The sequence below is a fragment of the Babjeviella inositovora genome (assembly GCF_001661335.1).
Source record: "Babjeviella inositovora NRRL Y-12698 unplaced genomic scaffold BABINscaffold_4, whole genome shotgun sequence".
NCBI classification, from domain to species: Eukaryota; Fungi; Ascomycota; class Pichiomycetes; order Serinales; genus Babjeviella; species Babjeviella inositovora.
Window position 1 is genome coordinate 654,623 of NW_017566841.1, and position 19,285 is coordinate 673,907.

The 19,285-nt window shown below is 47.8% G+C and overlaps 6 protein-coding genes across 6 annotated transcripts; 1 reads left to right on the top strand and 5 right to left on the bottom strand.

Moving 5' to 3' along the window:
• Positions 1-361: 361 nt before the first annotated feature.
• Positions 362-2,804, bottom strand: VTC4 (Vtc4p). Its single transcript, XM_019128566.1, has one exon. It carries the CDS (start codon positions 2,697-2,699, stop codon positions 582-584), a length of 2,118 nt encoding a protein of 705 aa, XP_018986085.1. The 5' UTR covers positions 2,700-2,804; the 3' UTR covers positions 362-581.
• A 1,141-nt stretch (positions 2,805-3,945) lies between these two features.
• Positions 3,946-5,535, bottom strand: BABINDRAFT_17091 (GPI-anchor transamidase subunit; the record flags this gene model as incomplete). Its single annotated transcript, XM_019130777.1, has 1 exon — positions 3,946-5,535. A coding segment is annotated over one exon (1,590 nt), but the record flags the coding sequence as incomplete, so codon positions are not given.
• Positions 5,536-6,392: 857 nt separating this feature from the next.
• BABINDRAFT_160972 (uncharacterized protein) lies at positions 6,393-8,659 on the bottom strand. The gene has a single exon (XM_019128567.1). The coding sequence runs from the start codon at positions 8,161-8,163 to the stop codon at positions 6,640-6,642; it is 1,524 nt and encodes a 507-aa protein (XP_018986087.1). The 5' UTR covers positions 8,164-8,659; the 3' UTR covers positions 6,393-6,639.
• Positions 8,660-8,976: 317 nt separating this feature from the next.
• BABINDRAFT_160974 (mRNA-binding U2 snRNP complex subunit) lies at positions 8,977-12,528 on the top strand. Its single transcript, XM_019128568.1, has one exon. The coding sequence runs from the start codon at positions 9,159-9,161 to the stop codon at positions 12,324-12,326; it is 3,168 nt and encodes a 1,055-aa protein (XP_018986088.1). The 5' UTR covers positions 8,977-9,158; the 3' UTR covers positions 12,327-12,528.
• Positions 12,529-12,697: 169 nt separating this feature from the next.
• On the bottom strand, positions 12,698-15,308 carry BABINDRAFT_160975 (uncharacterized protein). Its single transcript, XM_019128569.1, has one exon. It carries the CDS (start codon positions 15,281-15,283, stop codon positions 12,896-12,898), a length of 2,388 nt encoding a protein of 795 aa, XP_018986089.1. The 5' UTR covers positions 15,284-15,308; the 3' UTR covers positions 12,698-12,895.
• A 1,309-nt stretch (positions 15,309-16,617) lies between these two features.
• Positions 16,618-17,514, bottom strand: BABINDRAFT_7457 (Elongator subunit; the record flags this gene model as incomplete). Its single annotated transcript, XM_019132629.1, has 1 exon — positions 16,618-17,514. The coding sequence occupies one exon, from the start codon at positions 17,512-17,514 to the stop codon at positions 16,618-16,620; it is 897 nt and encodes a 298-aa protein (XP_018986090.1).
• Between the last annotated feature and the right edge of the window lie 1,771 nt (positions 17,515-19,285).

The window sequence follows — 19,285 nt, forward strand, 5'->3', positions numbered from 1 at the left end:
CATTGCAAAGTTTGCCAAACTGAATGTGTTTGATTGTTTCTTCCAGCTCACCGGTCCAGGGTGGGTGCATTCTGTGGCATGCAGACTTGTTGGCTGGATAAGCTTGGTCCATTCTTTATTGGTTTAATTCTATAAAATAAGTCTCTGGTAGTTTAGGGAGTGCTATTGTTTAGTAAGCTTTTTACACTGTGCAACACTGCAGACTGGCTCTGCCAGACATATATAATATCTAAGCTTGCATACCACATGCCTCTTAGGTTATAGTGCATTGGTCTTAATGTTTGGCCCGGGGTTTAGAGCTTCCAAGTCATAAAAAAAAATTGCTTTTGATGGGATGAAATGGTTGAATCAATAAAATCTAGTCCCCAAGTTGTAAATCCTTCATCATCCTTTAAGGCAGTAATATTGGACACTAATTTGAATCGCCGGTTTTTATTTACTGATTAAATCTCCACCATGCCAAGAAACTATGATTCCTCGGCCTACCTGGCACACTCAAAGAAACAATTAAAACTACACAGGTATATACAGTGTTCGTCATTTAGCTTAGAGTGAACAAACCCGTAGAAATGGCTGCATTATTACTTCTCCATCGCCTTGAATGCAAACGAGAAAAGACAGCTCAACGCAATCAACCCGCAGATCGCCTTTGGCCCGTACTTGTCTTCATAGTCAATCGCGCGCTTTTTACGGATATTAACAATTCTGAACAAGTACACACCGGTCGCGTACACCACACACATCACGGTGGTCAAGTAGAACATGATGCTCGCGGTCAACGCAGAGTTGGTACCGTAGTTGAGTAATGTCAGCGATGTCGCCGACAAGATCAACGAGATGGACAACCACGAGAGGAATGTGCGCTCAGTCGCAAAGTACACCTTTGGTTCAACGCGCACTGGCACACAGATCTCCTTGCCTGGCGGCGCATGAAACTCCTGGGAGAACACGGTCCCGTCCGCCACCTTATTGAATTCAGAACGGTCGCCCATAAAAGTCTCGCGCATGAATTCGATGCACTGGTGCCATACTGAAGAACTCTGGGATGCCAGATTACGGTTGGTGCCCAGGAGGAGCGGTGTGGTGGCGGTGGCGGCGACACGTGCAAATGGAGCGTTATTACTGGTCCCCATTAACTCTTCCTCGTCCATGTACCCGCCCTCGTGCGAGTCGTCGTCGCCCAGTGACGCGTTATTGATGTTGGCGCGCGTGATACCATACTCCAAGTTGGCCTTCGGCTTGCGGATGTCGATGTCCATCTGCGGTAACCAGAACGGAATCAAGTCAACATAGTCCGGGAGGAGCGTGGCACAACCGTGGATGAACTTAGAGAACTTTGGGATAGCCTCCACCAAGTGCGACGACACCAAGTCGCGGACCCACTGCGGTGGCTCCTGGCCCATTTGCGTCTGCAATTTAACCTCCAAGACCGCATACGGGAAGCGGCACACGTCTTTTGGCGGTAACTGGTCAAACGGATAGTCCACGCCAATGTCCATGCGGCGCCAGTTGCTGTTGGTGCGGTCATGGCCGTCAAAGTTATCCTCACGCACCATCGTGAGCTCCGTGTCCAACGAGATACGCACACGCGCGTCACCCGGGAGCTGGAATGCGGTACGGTTGTAGAACGAACGGCACACTGGACGCATGCGGTCCTTCAACACGCGGTATTGCACCTCTTCCGCGAGTGCTTCGAGAGACGCAACCTCCTGCGACGACTTCTTGCCCTCCTTGCGCATTTTTTCAAACGCCTGTGGTACGGTGAACTTACCTGACATAAAGTCGTTGACCTTTTTCTCTTTGAGGGAGAAACGTGCCTTGACCGACTTTTCGCCGGTCCAGTCCTCACGATGCGTCTTTCTCTCCACAAAGATGGTGTCGGACTTCATACTCCCGTACCATCTGAGTCTAATGGCCTCGGCACCCTCATCCTTGCGCAAACGGCCGTAGTACAAATCCATAGCCTTGTTATCGTAGTAAATGGACGTGATGGCGGAGTCCTCCTTTTCGAACTCCTTGTTGGCATTGAACACCAACACCGGAAGGTGCTTCAACACAATGAGCTTCAACTCAGTAATGTTGTCCGGATGGACCCAATACTTGGTGGTTTGTCTAACAAAGTTCTGCTGGGAACCACCGGCGGAACTGTCACCCTGGACGGGGTTCCCGCGAGTTCTCACCAAGTCGTAGAGCTTAGAGATCTTGACCACAAGCGGATCGTAGTCATCCTTGAAGAATGGCTTAGCCTCCAAGCGCACCTGGAAGATCGGTCTGAGATGGAAGCCTGTCAACTTGTCGTGCTTCTTGATGATCTTCTGAAAGCCGGTGTAGTTTAACCGCGTGAATTTGGCGAGGTCGTGCACATCTGCAATGATGTCTGAGAGCTCTTCTTCCAAGTCCTGGAACTCCTCCTCCAACGGTGGGTTCGGTGTGTTGAGCGCAGACACAACCTCATAAACCAAGCGCTCCGAATCCTTAATGCGGCGGTTGATTTCCGTCAGCTTTAACTTGGTGAACGAGTGGATCTTGTCCAACTCGTTTTCGAGAGTTGTGAGGAATTCCTCCTCGAGCGTGTTGGACCATCTATCCTGGTTAGTGGCCAAGCCCTTTTTAATAGCGTACTTCAAGTCTTCATAGTTGATGTAATAGAAGTTGTAGTCCTGGATGAGACTACTCTTGAGCGTTTCACCGAACTTCATCTTGTAAGTGCAATTGGGAGTGAGAAGAAGTAAACGGTTTTAATCACAGGAAGAAAAATGTGTCGATGTTTCGGGCGGCCCAATCTTATATATGGTTTTATCCAGTTGGGTGTTGGAGCCGCGTATGAATTTGCGTTATCGCAGCCTGCGCTCAGCTAATTTAGGAGTGCGAAAGGGGACGGCACGTGGGTCCACGGGGGGAAAAATAAATGCAGGATAAAATAATAGCACTCCAGGTGACAGCGGAGTAAAAAAGGCTTTTGCAATCAATCGGACGAATAGGGCCATTTAGATCGAGATATAAGTAAAATATATATTGTATCTGGGGTTTTCACCTACAAATATGGAAATTGAGTATCGGTGGATTGGTAAGACTCGTGGCACGTAGGAGCTATCCCCATATTAGGGTCACACGACTTGCTGCACTAATATTTATGCAGCTATCTATTCAAACGTGCATATACGGCTGTATTCGTGGGAAGCAGCAGCCCCGTGGTCTCCAGGGTCAACGCAGGATCTTCACGCGTTAACATGGTCCCTGAGTACTAATTCAAGCTTTCTATATTTATCCCTTCCAGGATGTGGCCGGAATGTTTCCACGCGCTGGAGAAAGAAGATTCCGTGCGATAGGTAGGTGAGACGAAAGATGGACAAGTATCAAGATCCTATAGTTATAACATGAGTGTAATAATGGTTGTTGGGTTGTGCGTGATGCTAGTACAAACCTGAGAATTGAGTACCAGTACCAACGACAAGAGTGTTGGCATACCATATACCGGCCTTACACCGCTGAGGGGCCACTAAGTCATGGTTTTGTCGATTCATTTAACTGAACTATGACTTATTAGCTCCTCCTAAACCCTTGTATAACCTCCATAACCTGTATTGTATTGCTTCGATATGAGTCGATATTTTTGACTATATCTTGATATATAATTGTATATATCGTTTATGTACATCAGTTTATATTGTTTTAGGTATATATATCAATTTATAATATCAAGATATACAATATCAAGGTATATAATATCAAGATATATAGACCTAAGACTATTTCTCTATTAATTTTAAATATTAATTTCAGATGTATCTATAAGATGACGCCAAATTTAATGAAAATATATGTGGATACACCATATCCACCACAATCTACAATCCCTTCGCATACAGTTTTATTATTCTAAACCAGAGATTATTCTGCCTTGGCCTTGCCCATGAGCGCTGCAAGCTTTTCCTTGACGACAACCGCCAAACCGCGCTTCTTGGCCATTGCCTCAGCCTCGGCCTCGAGTACAGTACGCTTCACTATCAAGTTGAATACGGTTCCGTAGGTCAATGCCAAAACGGTGCTGGTCATGATGATAACGTTGTAGGGCATGGAAAAGTCCGGAAGCGGCAAGGTTAACAACAAGGAAGTAGTTCGGAGCTGGTAGCCTTCGCGGGTGGAGATCACAGCTGGCTCGATCTCGAAGCCGTGGTTCGGGTCGGGTGGATACTCCGCGTACAAGAGCAAAGACTTGTCGAAGCCATATGTAATAGTGAGTGTGGACTCACCCGGTACTACAACCGCAAGCTCAAGCTGCGTCGGTCTTTCTCTATCGATTGCCGGCTTGTAGTAGATGTCTCTGACAAAGTTACCCTTCTTACCAGCCACCTCGGCCTTGAGACTATGGAGGTACACTCTGACGAACCACGGCAACGTTTCAAAGTAATTGAAGGAGACCTCGTGGGTTGATGGGTTGGTGAGAACGATTCTAAACCCACCATTGTCCTGACCCGAACCGGTGAGCGATCGCGAGACCATGACTGGTGGAAGTTCAAAGTTGGAGACAACAGCGGAGTCAGCAGACTCGAATTCAACATTGAATTCGGTCTGAGGAACATCAATGCACCCGGAAAAGTCAGTAACCGTTTGTTCGCTCCACGCTCTGACCTTCCAGCTTGGATCCACGTCCACACAGACACGTGACGCGGCGTTGAGGGCCGAGGTGCCTATAATCTGCTTGCCAAAGATCTCGCGAAGGTCCCACTTCACCTGTGTAGCTTCACCCAACGGGAAGCACTGCCAGTCATTATGGGTTTTGCTCATGTCGCATCTCAAGGCGTCACCCTTTTCCGGGTGCGGAATGCGGCTCTTGTTGGTGCGCAAGCTGCGGGGCACGTCAATCACACTACTGATGGTTTCAGCCATCGCTAAGACGCACTCACCATCACATTTGGTCTCAATATCAATCGCCATGCTGTGCCACTGAGAGTCAAAGAGCCTGTGGCCGTCGAGTAATGACGCAACGCCTTGCTTTCCGCGCGTAGGCAACAACTTCACAAACGGCGTCAAATTCTCCGTGCACACTGGCTCGCTCGGTAATGCCGCTCTGAGGAAGTAGTACTTCTTACCCACCTCCACATATGTCTGGTTTACGGGCTGGAAAGATGTGAGAGGATACGCCGTGGAAGCAGCGTTGATGTAGTTTAACGAAGCGCAAAACAAACCGCTGAGGCCATTCACAAGCTCAATCCAGCGGGAAAACGCCACATCCTGCGACTCAGCCTCAATAACCAGCCAGATTTCGACTCCGGTACCTCCGCTGTGCTTCCCGTCAAGCGGCAACTTGCCCCAGCACTCGGCGTCCCACCAGCCCTGCGCAAAACGGAGATGGAGCTCTTTCGTGTTTGTGGACTGGATGATCGGCCCAAGAGCACGCGGAAACACCTCATATGTGGTAATCTCGTCGCTTGAGGTTAGTGGCTTCGACTCAAGGTTGAACTCAAACGTTGCAAGAAGGTTGTTGGCAGGTAAAGGCTTGAGCGTGAGCTGCTCGTCGTAGGGATATGACACAGATGATGGTGACGCAGTGCGGAGAATATCCGCTAGACATGCTAGAGGAAATGCCAACAGTAAGAGTAACATGACGGTGGTGGGCGAAGAGTGGCAATGGAGAGGTATACGCCATGTTGATTTAATGGTGACACGGCAGCGGCCTGCATGGGCCGAGATGCGCACGACCAGAGACCTGCCTCACGAGTTTGGTATCCTTCCAAAAAATGCTTTGTATTTAGAAGTTGAAGGATTTCCGATAAAAGTAAGTTTGTGTAGATTATTTATAAGTAAATTACCAATACTCTCCTTTGTATTGTCCTAACTCATGAAATGGATCGTAAGATTACCATAAACTGGCTAGTATGGTGCTGTCGGTAGTTTCGGCAGTGTGCCCAAGTTCTAGTCCAAAAACTAGAGGTTTATGGCTAACTTTTATGCAATATTCCATCGTTTCGGTATATTAATTTTTGAAAACCAAGAGTATAATTGAATTTATGTGCGATAATACCGTCATGAATTTAAGTTTTTACCTTAAAATTCTGGCTGTTTTCAGTACTCCCGATTCGGTCCGTCGCCAGTGTTCCAAAGCATTCACCAGCTATTTTCCTGCGCAGTTGAAGATGCTTGTTTGTAAAGGGTTCATACTAAACTCATATTATAAATGGTTCGAACCATAGTCCTTGAAGTTTGAGAGAATTTTAGAATAAAATAATACGCTCTAACTGCTTATATTGACTGGTTGAGAGATCGTAGTTGTGTCAGATGACAGTTAGACGCCAAAGAGGTATACCGAGACAATTAATTTCTAATCCTATACCAAGTATATTGACAGAAAAATCGATTTATGTCGTCATAGGTTTAACAAATATTGGTTACGTGAAAGAGGTACTCTTAAGCGGGTTGTCAATCTGCCATCGAAAATCAGGATTACGAAAAGCTGAAACGGTATACATATATACGCTAACAATTCCCTACACTGCTACTATTAGGCATTCAGGACCAACCACCGAATTCTCAACAGAGGGGTTATTTAATCTGCTAACGGCTTGCTCTCATTTACTGCTTGCTAAGCAAAATATTACCGAGGAAGAATATCTCACGAACGTTTCCCTCCACATCTTCTTAGACCCTTACAGAAATCTTTCCTCCAACCAAATAATATCTGGCCGCACAGAACCAAGTAGTCACAAGAGCACTGAGAAACCCACAAAACAACACAAAGTGGCCGTAGTTTTCCTTTGATCCAGTGCCAATAAGCAAACCAGAAAGAGGGATGAATACAAGGTTTCCCATAGCCACCATGAAAAACACCATGGCATAACATCGCCCGTAGCTTTGGATTGGAGTTACTTGGGCCAAACACACAGGGGCAAGGGAAAGAACACTAGCAGAAGTTATACCTAATAATACAGCAAAGGTATACAACACTGAGAGGTTGTGTCCAAGGGGGAACCAGAGGGCAAATATACATACCGTTACCGCAGTAAGCATGCCCACGATCACGTTGAAGGCTCCAAACTTATACGCCAAGATGCCCGGAAGACTTCGTCCAAGCACGCCTGAGGCATTGATGACGGTAATCATGAGATACGCAGCCTTTTCGTCGACCCCCTGTGCCATCGCGTACGAAGAGAAATAGGTGATGGCAGTGATGAGGTAGACTTCAGCCCCTGCCATTCCTAAAGCACAGAGAGTAAATCGAGGATTTTTAAAAGCTTTTAGGTCGAACACGTTATTGATATAGCCAGCGAAACGATACAATAAGGGTTTTGAGATTTGAGTCTGACCTTCAGGAGTCGCTAAGACACCGTTGCTGGTTTTGCGGAATCGTTCCTTTGTTAGCCAGATAGAGACCCCGGACGTCACGAAGCAGAGTGATGCTAACACTCGAATGGCCCAGGTGAAGCCCACAGAAGAATAGAGGGAGGATAACATTAGAGGGATGATGACACCGCCCACCGAAACCCCGAGGGTAACCAACCCAGCAGCCAACGCACGTTTTTGACTAAACCAGTGGGCGACAAGACAAAACAACGGAGTTTGGAGAAAGGCCAATCCCAAGCCCGTGCATAGACTGAAAAAGAGAATAAATTGGTAGACATATTGTGCATTCGCGGTTCCAAGCAACCCACCGGTGGTTAGGACCACTCCTACTGACATTGGTATCCGAGAGCCGTAGTAGTCGAAAAGTGTCCCGCCAAGGAGACAGAAACCGAAGTTTGTCGTTAAGAAAATAGAGAAAATCCACGCTATGGTAGATGGTGCAACGTCCGACAACTGGTGGGTGGAAATATATGTTTGGATAGGCCCCAAGCTGTTAATTAGCCCAAAGTGAAAAACCACGCCCACAAAGGAGCCTAAAACAACCAACCATGCCTCTCTGCCTCCATCGGGATAAGATTCTGTCTCGTTGCCCGAACCAAATCCCACACCTTCGTTGTTCCCCAGGATTTGTCTCAAAGAGGAGCCGTCAAGCGACCTTTCAAGTGAAGGTTGGTAACCAGAGGCGGCAGAACCATGAAACGCGTTTTGGTTACTGGCTTCTACATTCTGGTACACTACTTCATCGATAGAAACAACTTGTAGGTGGATATCGACGTAATCATCTCGGTGGTGAAGCTTTGCAATTTCAGGAAGCGTCTCCATAATTTATAGTATTCAGTGGGGAACGATTCGAGTGTATTATACGCAGGCCACTGACAGTATATATAGACCCCGTCAAAAGAGTGTAGATAGGATACCTGCAATACTGCTTGTCTATTACTAATCCAGAATCAGTTAATAGTGAAGAGAGCCAGGGGGACAAGTACTATCGGCTAAAGCGATTTAATCGTTATCATCACTGGGTGGCAAAGGATAAAACGCAGGGATGACACACGGCGTACGAAACGTGGACACATACCCCAACTTTATAGAGTGAGCTCCTCCGGGATGACTAGAAACCGTAGGTTTAGCCGATAAAACTGTGTCAGGGTATAAAAGTAATATCGGCTAGGACGGTATCACACATAGTTTTACAAACACAAAACTGTAATAATTTTCAAGCGCTATTCAAATGATTTGATGTCACGCCAGCAATGTGTCTTTAAACTGCTATGCACTCTTACTTCGACGCGAAAGAGGCAACTTTACACGAGTTTCGTTGCATATCTGTGATACCTAAAGGAGATGGATTCCCGTAGGTCATGCAGATTCATAAACACCACGGTTAAGATCTAATTGGGTTCCCTAAAACCGGAATAAAAGTTAAACTTTAAAGGATTGGCTGCAGGCCCTACCGATACCTGATAGGCTTGATCCAGACTAGTGCTAGTCCCTAATACGTGTACGTTACGTAGCCATAAATTTGTCCTACAGAGCTGAATATCTAGGGCACAGTGGCGGGTCCAACGAACTGAAAGCCAAAACTGTTGAACAATAGTTGTATAATGGGATTACTCACACTGATCCCGTTCATTACTATTATTCCTTTTTTTACTGCATAGTCTTACTTTAGCGCTCACGAGCCAACCCTCATTTACAGCCCCAAAGCCCAGTAGCACCAGCGCCGCACTCCGTCGTGCACGACCTTTCTCTGCAGCATATTTTTGACATCAGCTCAAGGCAAACTAGCCGCTCACCTCTTGCTTCATTCCCACAACATGCCCAGAACGACTGTTATTCCGTTTGTTGCCAGTGAAGAGTCGAAAAGACTGGAGATCACGGCACCTGCCCAGTTTCTCAACGAGATGATGGAGGCAGGAGAGGAGTTTGACCCGTTAGCTGACCGGCAGCTGAAGAAGTCCATCATGGACCGTGAATCGGATTACCAGAAACGCAAATACCAGCGGAGCTTGGATGTTACAGAGGAAGTTTCATACAAAACGGTGATGGCAGAACGAGAGTTGGAACGCGAGGAATTGCGGGTAAAGCGGATTATTGACGAGAAAGCAAAAGAGGTGCCCGCGGGGGAGGAGACCGGGGATAAGACGCCTCCACGGAGCTCTACGCCTCCTCGAAGAGAGCGAAAACGGCGCTGGGACGTCGACGAGCCAGAAGCCAAGAAATCCAGATGGGACACAGCTCCAGTGATCGAAAGACCTACGGTGAACGGGGTTCTTCTTACAGACGAAGTATTGCTGAAGCTATTACCAAACGGGTATGCGATTGTCCCGCCCCCAGAAGACTACCAGCCAATGGCAGTGTCTACCATTGAAGCCACTTCGGGATATTCCATCCCCGAAGCGTCACACGTGTCCACGGCGATGATTAAGGAGACGCTTGTGACGGAGGTTCCTGGGGTCAAAGACCTCCAGTTCTTCAAGGAATCGGATATGAAGTACTTCGGTAAGCTCCTCGAGGATGAGGAGCCCGACTCAGATTTGACGTTTGATGAACTCAAGGAGCGGAAGATTATGCGACTCTTGCTCAAGGTGAAAAACGGCGCCCCAGCCCTCCGCAAAGTAGCTCTCAGGACCCTCACGGATAATGCGCGTCAGTTTGGCGCTAAGGCGCTTTTTAACCAGATCCTTCCGTTGCTTCTAGAACAGTCGTTAGAGGAGCAGGAGCGCCACTTGCTTGTGAAGTTGCTCAACAGGTTAATTTTCCGGCTCGATGACCTCGTAAAGCCCTATGTTAGCAAAATCCTCATTGTCACTAACCCACTTTTGATCGATGAAGACAAGTTTGCGCGATTGGAAGGCCGCGAGATTATCTCGAACCTCGCCAAGGCCGCCGGTTTGGCCACGATGATTGCTACCCAGCGGCCAGACATCGACAACGTGGACGAATACGTACGTAACACGACCGCACGGTCGTTTGCAGTTGTGGCCTCTGCACTTGGAGTGGAAAAGCTTATTCCGTTCCTCAAGGCCGTGTGTAGGTCTAAGCGAAGCTGGATGGCCAGACATACCGGGGTTAAGATTGTCCAGCAGATTGCAATCCTTGTGGGTTGTGGCATCTTGCCCCACTTGAAGCTTCTTGTCGAGTGCATTGGAGCCGGGTTGGTGGATGAAAACCAGACCGTGCGATCTATCACCGCGACGGCCTTGGCATCTCTAGCCGAGGCAAGCGCTCCGTACGGGGTGGAGTCGTTCGAAGCAGTGCTTGAGCCTTTGTGGAAAGGTATCAAGCGCCACCGTGGGAAGGCATTATCAGCATTTTTGAAGTGCATCGGGTGCATCATACCGCTCATGGACCCGGAATACGCGTCTCATTATACCCGCGAGGTGATGTTTATTCTTCTTCGTGAGTTTACCTCTCCAGACGAAGAGATGAAGCGCACGGTTTTAAAGGTCATCCAGCAGTGCTCGGCAACGGAAGGTGTTACTGCCAAATATTTGGTGGACGACGTGTTGCCCGAGTTCTTCCGCAATTACTGGGTCAGACGTGTTGCCTTGGATAAACGCACCCACTGGTTGGTGGTGGAAACGACCGTCGCTCTCAGCAACAAGGTTGGGAGCAAGGAGCTCATCACACGAATTCTCAACGTGCTCAAGGACGAAAGTGAGCCGTTTAGAAAGATGGCGGTGGAAACCACCGTTAGAGTGATCACCAACCTCGGCTCTGCTGGGTTGACCGCTGAGACGGAGGAGCGCTTGATCGACGGTGTACTTGTAGCGTTCCAGGAGCAGCTGGTTGACGATAAGGTGTTTTTGCGCGGCGTGGGGATAGTGGTGAACTCTCTTGGGATCCGTGCCAAGCCCCACACTACCGCGATCTTGAGCACCATATTGTTTCGATTGAAGAACAGATCGCCGGAGGTCCGCCAGCAGGCGGCCGACCTTATTGCGCTTATCGCCCCGGTGATCAAAACCTGTGGAGAGGACGAAATGTTGAGCAAGCTCAGTTTGATTCTCTTCGAGTCGCTCGGGGAGGTGTACCCGGAAGTACTCGGGTCCATTCTTGGAGCGATGAAGAGTATTGTTGCGGTTGTGGGCTTGGACGTTATCAATCCGCCCATTAACCAGCTCTTGCCCACGTTGACCCCGATCTTGCGCAACAGACACGAAAAGGTGCAGGAGAACTCGATCGAGTTGGTCGGACGCATCGCCGATAGGGGAGCCGAACATGTGAATGCACGCGAATGGATGCGTATCTGCTTCGAGTTGCTCGACATGCTCAAGTCGACCCGTAAGTCTATCCGCCGCTCCGCAAACAACACGTTTGGACTCATAGCCAAGGCGATCGGGCCGCAAGACGTGTTGCAGACGTTGTTGAACAACTTGCGCGTTCAGGAGCGTCAACTCCGTGTGTGCACGGCCGTCGCCATCGGGATTGTGGCCGACACCTGTGCCCCGTTCACGGTTCTCCCCGCATTAATGAACGAGTACCGCACTCCTGAGAATAATGTCCAGAACGGTGTGCTCAAGGCGATGACGTTTATGTTTGAGTATATCGGCCCGATGACCAAGGACTACGTGTATGCGGTGACTCCATTGCTCGAGGATGCGTTGACAGACAGGGACCAGGTCCATCGCCAGACCGCCGCCAGTGTAGTGAAGCACATGGCGCTAGGCTGTGTGGGGATGGGCTGTGAGGACGCATTTGTGCACTTTTTGAACTTACTCATGCCGAATATCTTTGAGACTTCGCCCCAGGTAATTGACAGAGTTCTCGAGGGTATTGAAGGGGTGAGAAACGCTGTTGGGGTCGGAATTATCATGAACTACATCGTTGCCGGGTTGTTCCACCCCGCGCGTAAGGTCAGAACCGCGTACTGGAAGGTGTACAACAGTGCATACGTGCAAAACGCCCAGTCGATGATCGTGTATTATCCTGTGGTGGAAGAAAAGGGGTACGATATCCCTGAGATGGACCTTTGGATCTAGTTTAGATACTGCGAAATGCACTTTAGGTGGGGATTTTAGAGTAGTAGCTAATGAGAGAGGTTGTGGATGACTTTTTCCAAAGCTTTGGTGTAATGGTTAGATACCTTGAACGTACAGAGCATGAGCCGTCACTTATGGTTATGTTGTGATGATTCTAAGTTTTTTTTAAAAAATAGAGGTACAATATGGAATACTGTTTGGCAAGGATGGGAATTACTTTTACGTGACATACTCTAAATGAAGAAATAAACCAAAATGGAGTAACGTGTGCACCTGGTTGGTAGGTGAACTCCTAAATAGAAATATGTAGCTCCAAGGTTTTAGCATTAAGCAGATTTAAGAAATTCAAACTACAAAGTGTTTGAATTATCCAGTGTATTGTAAACAGAACAGATATTCCAAATACTGTTTATTAACCCGTGGTTACAGTTGAATCCTACCTTGAGAAAGATATCATCTTAAGGCTACGTTCCTTGCCAGTCATGGATAACATCCCTCCTTTTTCGGTGCACTTTTAATGTTCTCTGTCAATTCGTATATATACAAGAACTATGCAAAATGTTTTTTTCTCAATATTTGAGCAACTGCGCATCTTCCGCTTCACTCTCAGATTCATGTTCTTCTTCATGTTCCTCATCCCCCTCTCCCTCTTCTTCCTCTCCCTCTTCCTCATCACCCTCATCCTTTTCATCCTCATCCTCATTCTCATCCTCTTCCTCACTTTCCTCATCCTCTTCCTCATCCTCTTCCTCATCCTCACTTTCATCATTACTTGATTCCTCCTCCAGACTCTCCTGGATGCGATATCTAAGTTTCTGCATCACAGACGAACTCGCCCCGTCATCTGCAAAAAAATCGTCCAAACTCTGTGGCGCCTTCTTCTGTATTGATCGCGATTGATTGCCAAAGTGCACATCACTGGCTGGCGAGCCGGACCTTGTGGACCCACCACTGACGTTTTGGAAGCTCTTATGAATGTGTTCCTTGATTCCAACCTCCTTTCTGATGGTCAGATCGGACGGCTGCTTGGCCCAAGCGGGGACACTATTATAGTACATCTCCAAAGCGCTCAGAATATGCACCTTGGCATGCTTCGCTTCAGCTAATGGCACTGGTTTAGGCGCCTGGAGGAACAATGCTGCGAGCTGAATGTGGGGCTGGCTCAACAAAACCCCAAACATACGCGCACGATCTCTGGTATCATACGAGACATCATACCGCGCCAACGCCAATATGTGCCGAAACAACTTCGCAATCACTCCATCATGCTGAGAGAAAGAATCCGTGCCATGCGATGAAACGTACTCATTAACATCCTGACAGTAGACCTTAGCTGCGAGAAGTAAGATCTGGTAACGCACCTGGGGTTCCTCCGTCTTATAGCCCTTGGCTAAGACGCGCAAGACGTCTGGTGCGATGGAATCATCGACGGTGACGAATTCGCCCAAGAGCCAAACAATACTGGCCTTGGCCTCTTCACTGACACTCACAGAGTGCTGCAACACACCCGCAAGCTGTGTGACAGCACGGCTGTGGTGCGCCACGTCTTGCTGGACGAGGTAGCGGATCACGCTCAAACACTCGGAAATGATGGTAGGGACGTTTTTATGCACCTGATGGAGCAACCAACGGAGAAGCCTGCGCGAATGGTCTGTAGAGACGCGCGCGACGGCACTAAGACAGCCAACAGCGGCTTTCGCGACAGGACCGGTAGCATGGAGCGCATAGTATTGCAACTCTGCGGTGATTGCGCGTGCGTTGTGCACGTTCACGAGATGTGCAAGTACGTTGAATTTGAGCAGTGCCACGGCAAGAGGCTCTGTGGGGAACACGAAGAAGCGCTTGTAGTAGGGCGCGAAGAGCGCGGGGTCTGCGCGCACGGCCACGACAATTGTCTCTAGCGCCAAGCATTGGATCTCGCGCTCATTGTGGCCCTTGGTCAGGAGTCGTACCAACGCCGGCGCGATCTGGAATTGTGCGAGACAGTACGGCGGCGAAAGGTGTATAAACGCGCGTGCGACCGCGAGCACTGACACGTCCGCGCGCGAGTATACCAATCCTTTCATGGAGGTGATAAACAACTGGAGGTCTGGATCAAAAGCTGTTTCATAGGATGGAAGCTCCGTGTAGTCATCCGGGAGCGCAATCGTCACCTTCACTCCCTCTTGGAGGTAAGAGATGGTGGGTTTTGGCAAGAACATGCGCGCGTAGGCAGTCAAAATATCAATGAGCAACGCCTGTGGCCACTCCTCAAGATCGGCGAGGCAGCGGCATAGGCGGCGATAGTGGACGTGGAGAAGTGCGTAATTCTCAGGGCAGATCTTGTGGAAGGCGACAATGCTGGCGCCTACCACACCCATGTCGTTGTCTGCGAGTAACAGCTTCAATGTTTCGACCAAAGCGTCCTCGTTGAGTTTCTGGGCATCAATTTCCCAGGCCTTTCCAACGGCAACAGCAGCGGCACGGCGTACGATGTGTGATGAGTCTGCGACACACTTCTTGATGCCGAGCATAACGATCGCACTGATTGCAGAAATGCGGATTCCAGAGAGCACACGAATACCCAACGCACGGAGGTGCGGGTCGCGGTCATTAAGAGACTTCTGGATCGAGTTGATCAGGAGCAACGCAATGTCCGGTTGTGCCTTCGCATAGCGCAACAAATACGCGTACACGAGTTTGCGCACCTGGAGCTGCGGGGACGTGACGTTTTTGATGACATCCGCAAAGTAGAGTTCCGCATCTGCACCACGTGCCATGAGCGCCACCACACTCTTCAAGCCTGTGAGCTTATCGCGCTCCGTGCGCGAGTTGAGTAGCCGTGCAATCTCTTGGGGGTTGGTGTAGATGTCTGTGACTTTGGCAGTCACCGCTGCGGTAGCAGAGGTGGCTGCTTCGAACGTGAACTCACGTGCAGTGTCAAGAATTGCCAGGAACTTGGCCAACAGTTGGGCCATGGTGTGTGGAAAAAAATGGGGAGAAATGGGAGAGATGGATAGGAAATGTATTTGAATGGCTGCCGAGATAGCGCTTGTATGGAGCCGGTACGATCGATTCAGTCACGTGCACACAGCGGACTAGGCTGGTTTATTAGCGATTCCACTGGGGGCATGGTGCAATGGGATGGTTATTACAGATTATTGCATTCGAGTAATATAGGGGAGCAATATATCCATAAAAGCGTGATATATTCAATGATCTGGGTAATATTTTTACACTTCCTGGGACTTCAATTGTATAGGTCTTAGAGCCTTACATTGGTGATTATGGGTTAGAGGAGGAGATCAAAAATTTTATATCAGTAATGAAAAAATGTGTTTAAATATCTCGAAGCATCAAATGGTGCAGGGAAGACAAGATATCGATGTAGACACTGCTGTTTAAATGGATGAAATATGTCATAGAGTACTGATACTACTTATAATTACCTCATTTTAGATTACTGCGCATATAATACATGGAAGTGCTGAGTCACGTTATAGCTCTAACAATTGGATTGTGCGCCAGTGCTTATTGTGGGAAGGATAGCGCTTACGACCAGGGAAAATATCCGAATTCGAAGTTAAAAAGGTGTCAAAGGTGATCGTAAATACCTCTGCATGACTTACGTGAGGATGGACAACAATTACTTATTACAGGCAAAGGAAGAACAATCGGGTCTATTCGCTGTCTTAAACTTCAAAGCTTGAAGCTTACCGGCCGCAAAGATAAAACAGTTATGGGTGAAACTATAGTAATTTAATAACCTGTGTCTTGAATATACATGGACCACCGGTGCAAGATGTTTTACGAGTAAACCTCGAGCACTGGAAGCGACGTAAATCCCCCTGGTTGCCCTCAACTTGTGACATGAACACGAGGCGATCTGGGCATCTCTGTTAAGTTATCTAAGCTGTATCAAATACAGCAAGAATTGGAGTGATCGTTTCTAAGTCTACAGCCGTGGTTTCATATATCCATAACCAAAATTTGGGCAGCCATTGCGAATGGCTGAACATATTCTGCTCCTAGATTCTTGGGGGCCATCCTTGACCGAGATTTAGACCTGGACGGATGAGGATATAGTTGATCCACTATGGGGAGCGGTGGATCTAAACAAATCAGAGCCGAAATGTTGCACAACTTTGGACTTCACTCGTTGATCTTTATTACAAAGATTACCTAAAGTTTAACCGGTCAGATCCTTGTATCCATTTCGTGTTTGTAAAGACTGTTGCCTTACATTGCTCACTCCATATCCCCAGCTCACATTTGCATCTGTGCAAATCGTTCATATTTCTAGTAATCAACCCTAGAATGGATCTTCATACGGATCTTCCTCGTCGTAGTCATCGTCCTTTTCAAACTCGTACACAATGGCTCCACCGGGTCCAAAGTTCTGGGCCTCCAAGAACGGAAGCTCCACCTGGTCCTTAGCCAACTGCTGTTTCTTGTTTGTGGTCAAATTAAATGTGGTCAAATCCTTCAACAACGCCTCATCATCGTTAGCAGCCACTTCATCCTGTTCCTGGAGGATTTCCACTTCGTGAGTAGCCGTATTCACAACAAACTTGTACGTGAGCGAACGGCCTGACTTTCTCCTGCTCACCAAAACCAACTTGAAGACGGCCCCATTCAAACCGGCCTTGATGGGCAACCGCAAGTTTTCCACCGCATACTCTAAGGTCTCACCATCAATAGAAGAATCGGTAACGAGTGGCTGCACCTCGAAGATGGCGCTAGCAATGTACGTGAGGAACTCCGCCGGCTGCGGATAGTTGGTTATAGGCGATTCCAAACGCGGAACGTTGGAATGAAAGACACCGACTAGGACAATAGTGGGGGTCATAAGACCCGAAATGAAGCCACTCAACTCTTCGGATGCAATGTAGTTAAGCGAGTCAATAATCACAAGGCTCTTGGTTGAAGCGGCAGAGGGGGCTGAAGGGGGGAGCAGGGCGTGGACTCGTTCTATAATCGCTTGCGAGGAAAGACTGTCACACTGAACAAACTGCGTAGCATATATAGGTCTATTGACAGTTTCAAATGACAAAAAAACCACCTCCTTGGTTTGAGACTTGTGCACAAACTCCTGAACCAAGCTGTACGCGGACTGGGCCAAGGTATCGAGAACGAGTAGAAACGGCGCGCTTTCTTTCAAAGCTAGTAACCTATTCAAAAGAACTATCGAGTTTTGCGGGGTCGACATTATCTGTGGGTTATGGTTCGCTGGTTGGATGGCGTTGGTAGTTATACCCTCAGGGCTAAGTGACCATCATCGATGGATGGAAATATACAATGAGAATTTTTATCCTGGACACAGTACAAGCTCATCGCTGTCACGTGCCGTTCTTCGTTTTGCCGATACTTCCCAATTAAGGGTTACGGGGTTATACCTCTTACTGATTCGACCAAAAAGCTCTTGTTTATTCAGCTTGGCTTCTTGCGTGATGCCCTATATCTGCTATTTAACCTGCGTAGTCAGCCTCACTCCCCATCTTCTAGCATTCTTTTATGTATACCGTGCAGTAGATACATTGTTTGCGGGTTTCAGGTCATTCTTCCATTGAAAATGCTTAAGGGTCCAAAGTATGTTAAACCCATAACCACAGGCAGTACTAAGATCTTAGGCTGCACTAAGAAACTAAGGCCGCGGAGAGAAGAACTAAGAGCGGTCTAATCAGAAAATGGCCATCCTCGTTCTGCGCATCTTTTGTTGTAGTTTTTAAGGGTTTCTAAGTTTCTAAGAGTTAAGGCCAGCTGATTTATGCATGGTTCGGATCTATATTGGCCCGGTTCACGTACAAATATTTTTGTTATAGCGCTTCGTTCATCGGAAATGGTGTTGATATTCCCAGTTGCACCCCATACTCTGTACCGCAAAAGACGCTGTTTTACACCGTGACCCCGGTTTGAGCCTGACACTAACCCGCAAGAATGGTTCTGCACCATAGCATGTCTGACGCGTTGATCACTACCGGATTCGCGCTGATGTGCAGTGACGTAAGGTTGCATAAAGGAGTTTCCCGAAAATCTCCGCTGTAAAACCCAAGAGGTTGTAAAGACGAATTTCTCAAGGGGTTCCGAAATAACCACAAGAGTGCATGTCTCTTGTCGGCTTATAGCAGCGTAGTTCTCAAACCTTAAAGAGGTAAGAATCACAAAAACATCAGTGGTCCAGAGTGGCAACCCTATCATAAGACTTTGTGGCTACTTTGAGGATTGTCTAGTATCTGTTTGGCCAGGATGCCGAGGGGTCCGCAAGTCCGAGTATCTGAATCTTCTGACTGGAGTAGGTGGTCTGGAGGTACCTAAGACGCTGAGTTAACCATTTGCGTAAAGATAAAAGACACCAACTGGGGTCCTCTGATGAGTCCCTAAGCGAGAAGCTGTTGTTAGTAGCTGCGTCTGTTATACTCAATGTGGTAGCTAAATGGGGATAAATGCTTAGGAAGCATACGCGAAATAGCCCATGGTGACGGGACAAAAGTACAAGTTACATTATGGGTCGGCAATACCGGGGTAACTTGTTAAAGATATTAACCAGAATGATAAACACGAATTTTTTTTACTGCTAGTCAATGTCAGTTTCTGCGATCCGATTCACACAGTATAGATTGGGACAAAATGCGCACATCGGCGCAATTTCAAACTTCATAGCCTGGGGTACAAATAGTTTGAAATTACACAATAACGAATACCGTCAGTCAGCTAACCCTAACTGACTACACCACAAGGTTGTGATTATGGAATAATCAATTTGATACAATAGATGATGCATATTGTGGATATTTTAGTCACGTACAAAAATGGACATAACTTACTGGGGGTAAACGAGGATCGCAGATCGTGTCGTAAATCATGAAAGATCAGCAACCAGACATATAATCACATGGCTATCTGGGTGATCACCGAAATTTTTAAGGACAGATGGGCAATGAATTGATCAGCACTAGTCCACGTATAACATAATATACCGT

What these genes read in the sequence shown, in the direction of transcription:
- VTC4 (XM_019128566.1), bottom strand. Translation starts at nt 2,699, where the DNA reads ATGAAGTTCGGTGAAACGCTCAAGAGTAGTCTCATCCAGGACTACAAC.
- BABINDRAFT_160972 (XM_019128567.1), bottom strand. Translation starts at nt 8,163, where the DNA reads ATGGAGACGCTTCCTGAAATTGCAAAGCTTCACCACCGAGATGATTAC.
- BABINDRAFT_160974 (XM_019128568.1), top strand. Translation starts at nt 9,159, where the DNA reads ATGCCCAGAACGACTGTTATTCCGTTTGTTGCCAGTGAAGAGTCGAAA.
- BABINDRAFT_160975 (XM_019128569.1), bottom strand. Translation starts at nt 15,283, where the DNA reads ATGGCCCAACTGTTGGCCAAGTTCCTGGCAATTCTTGACACTGCACGT.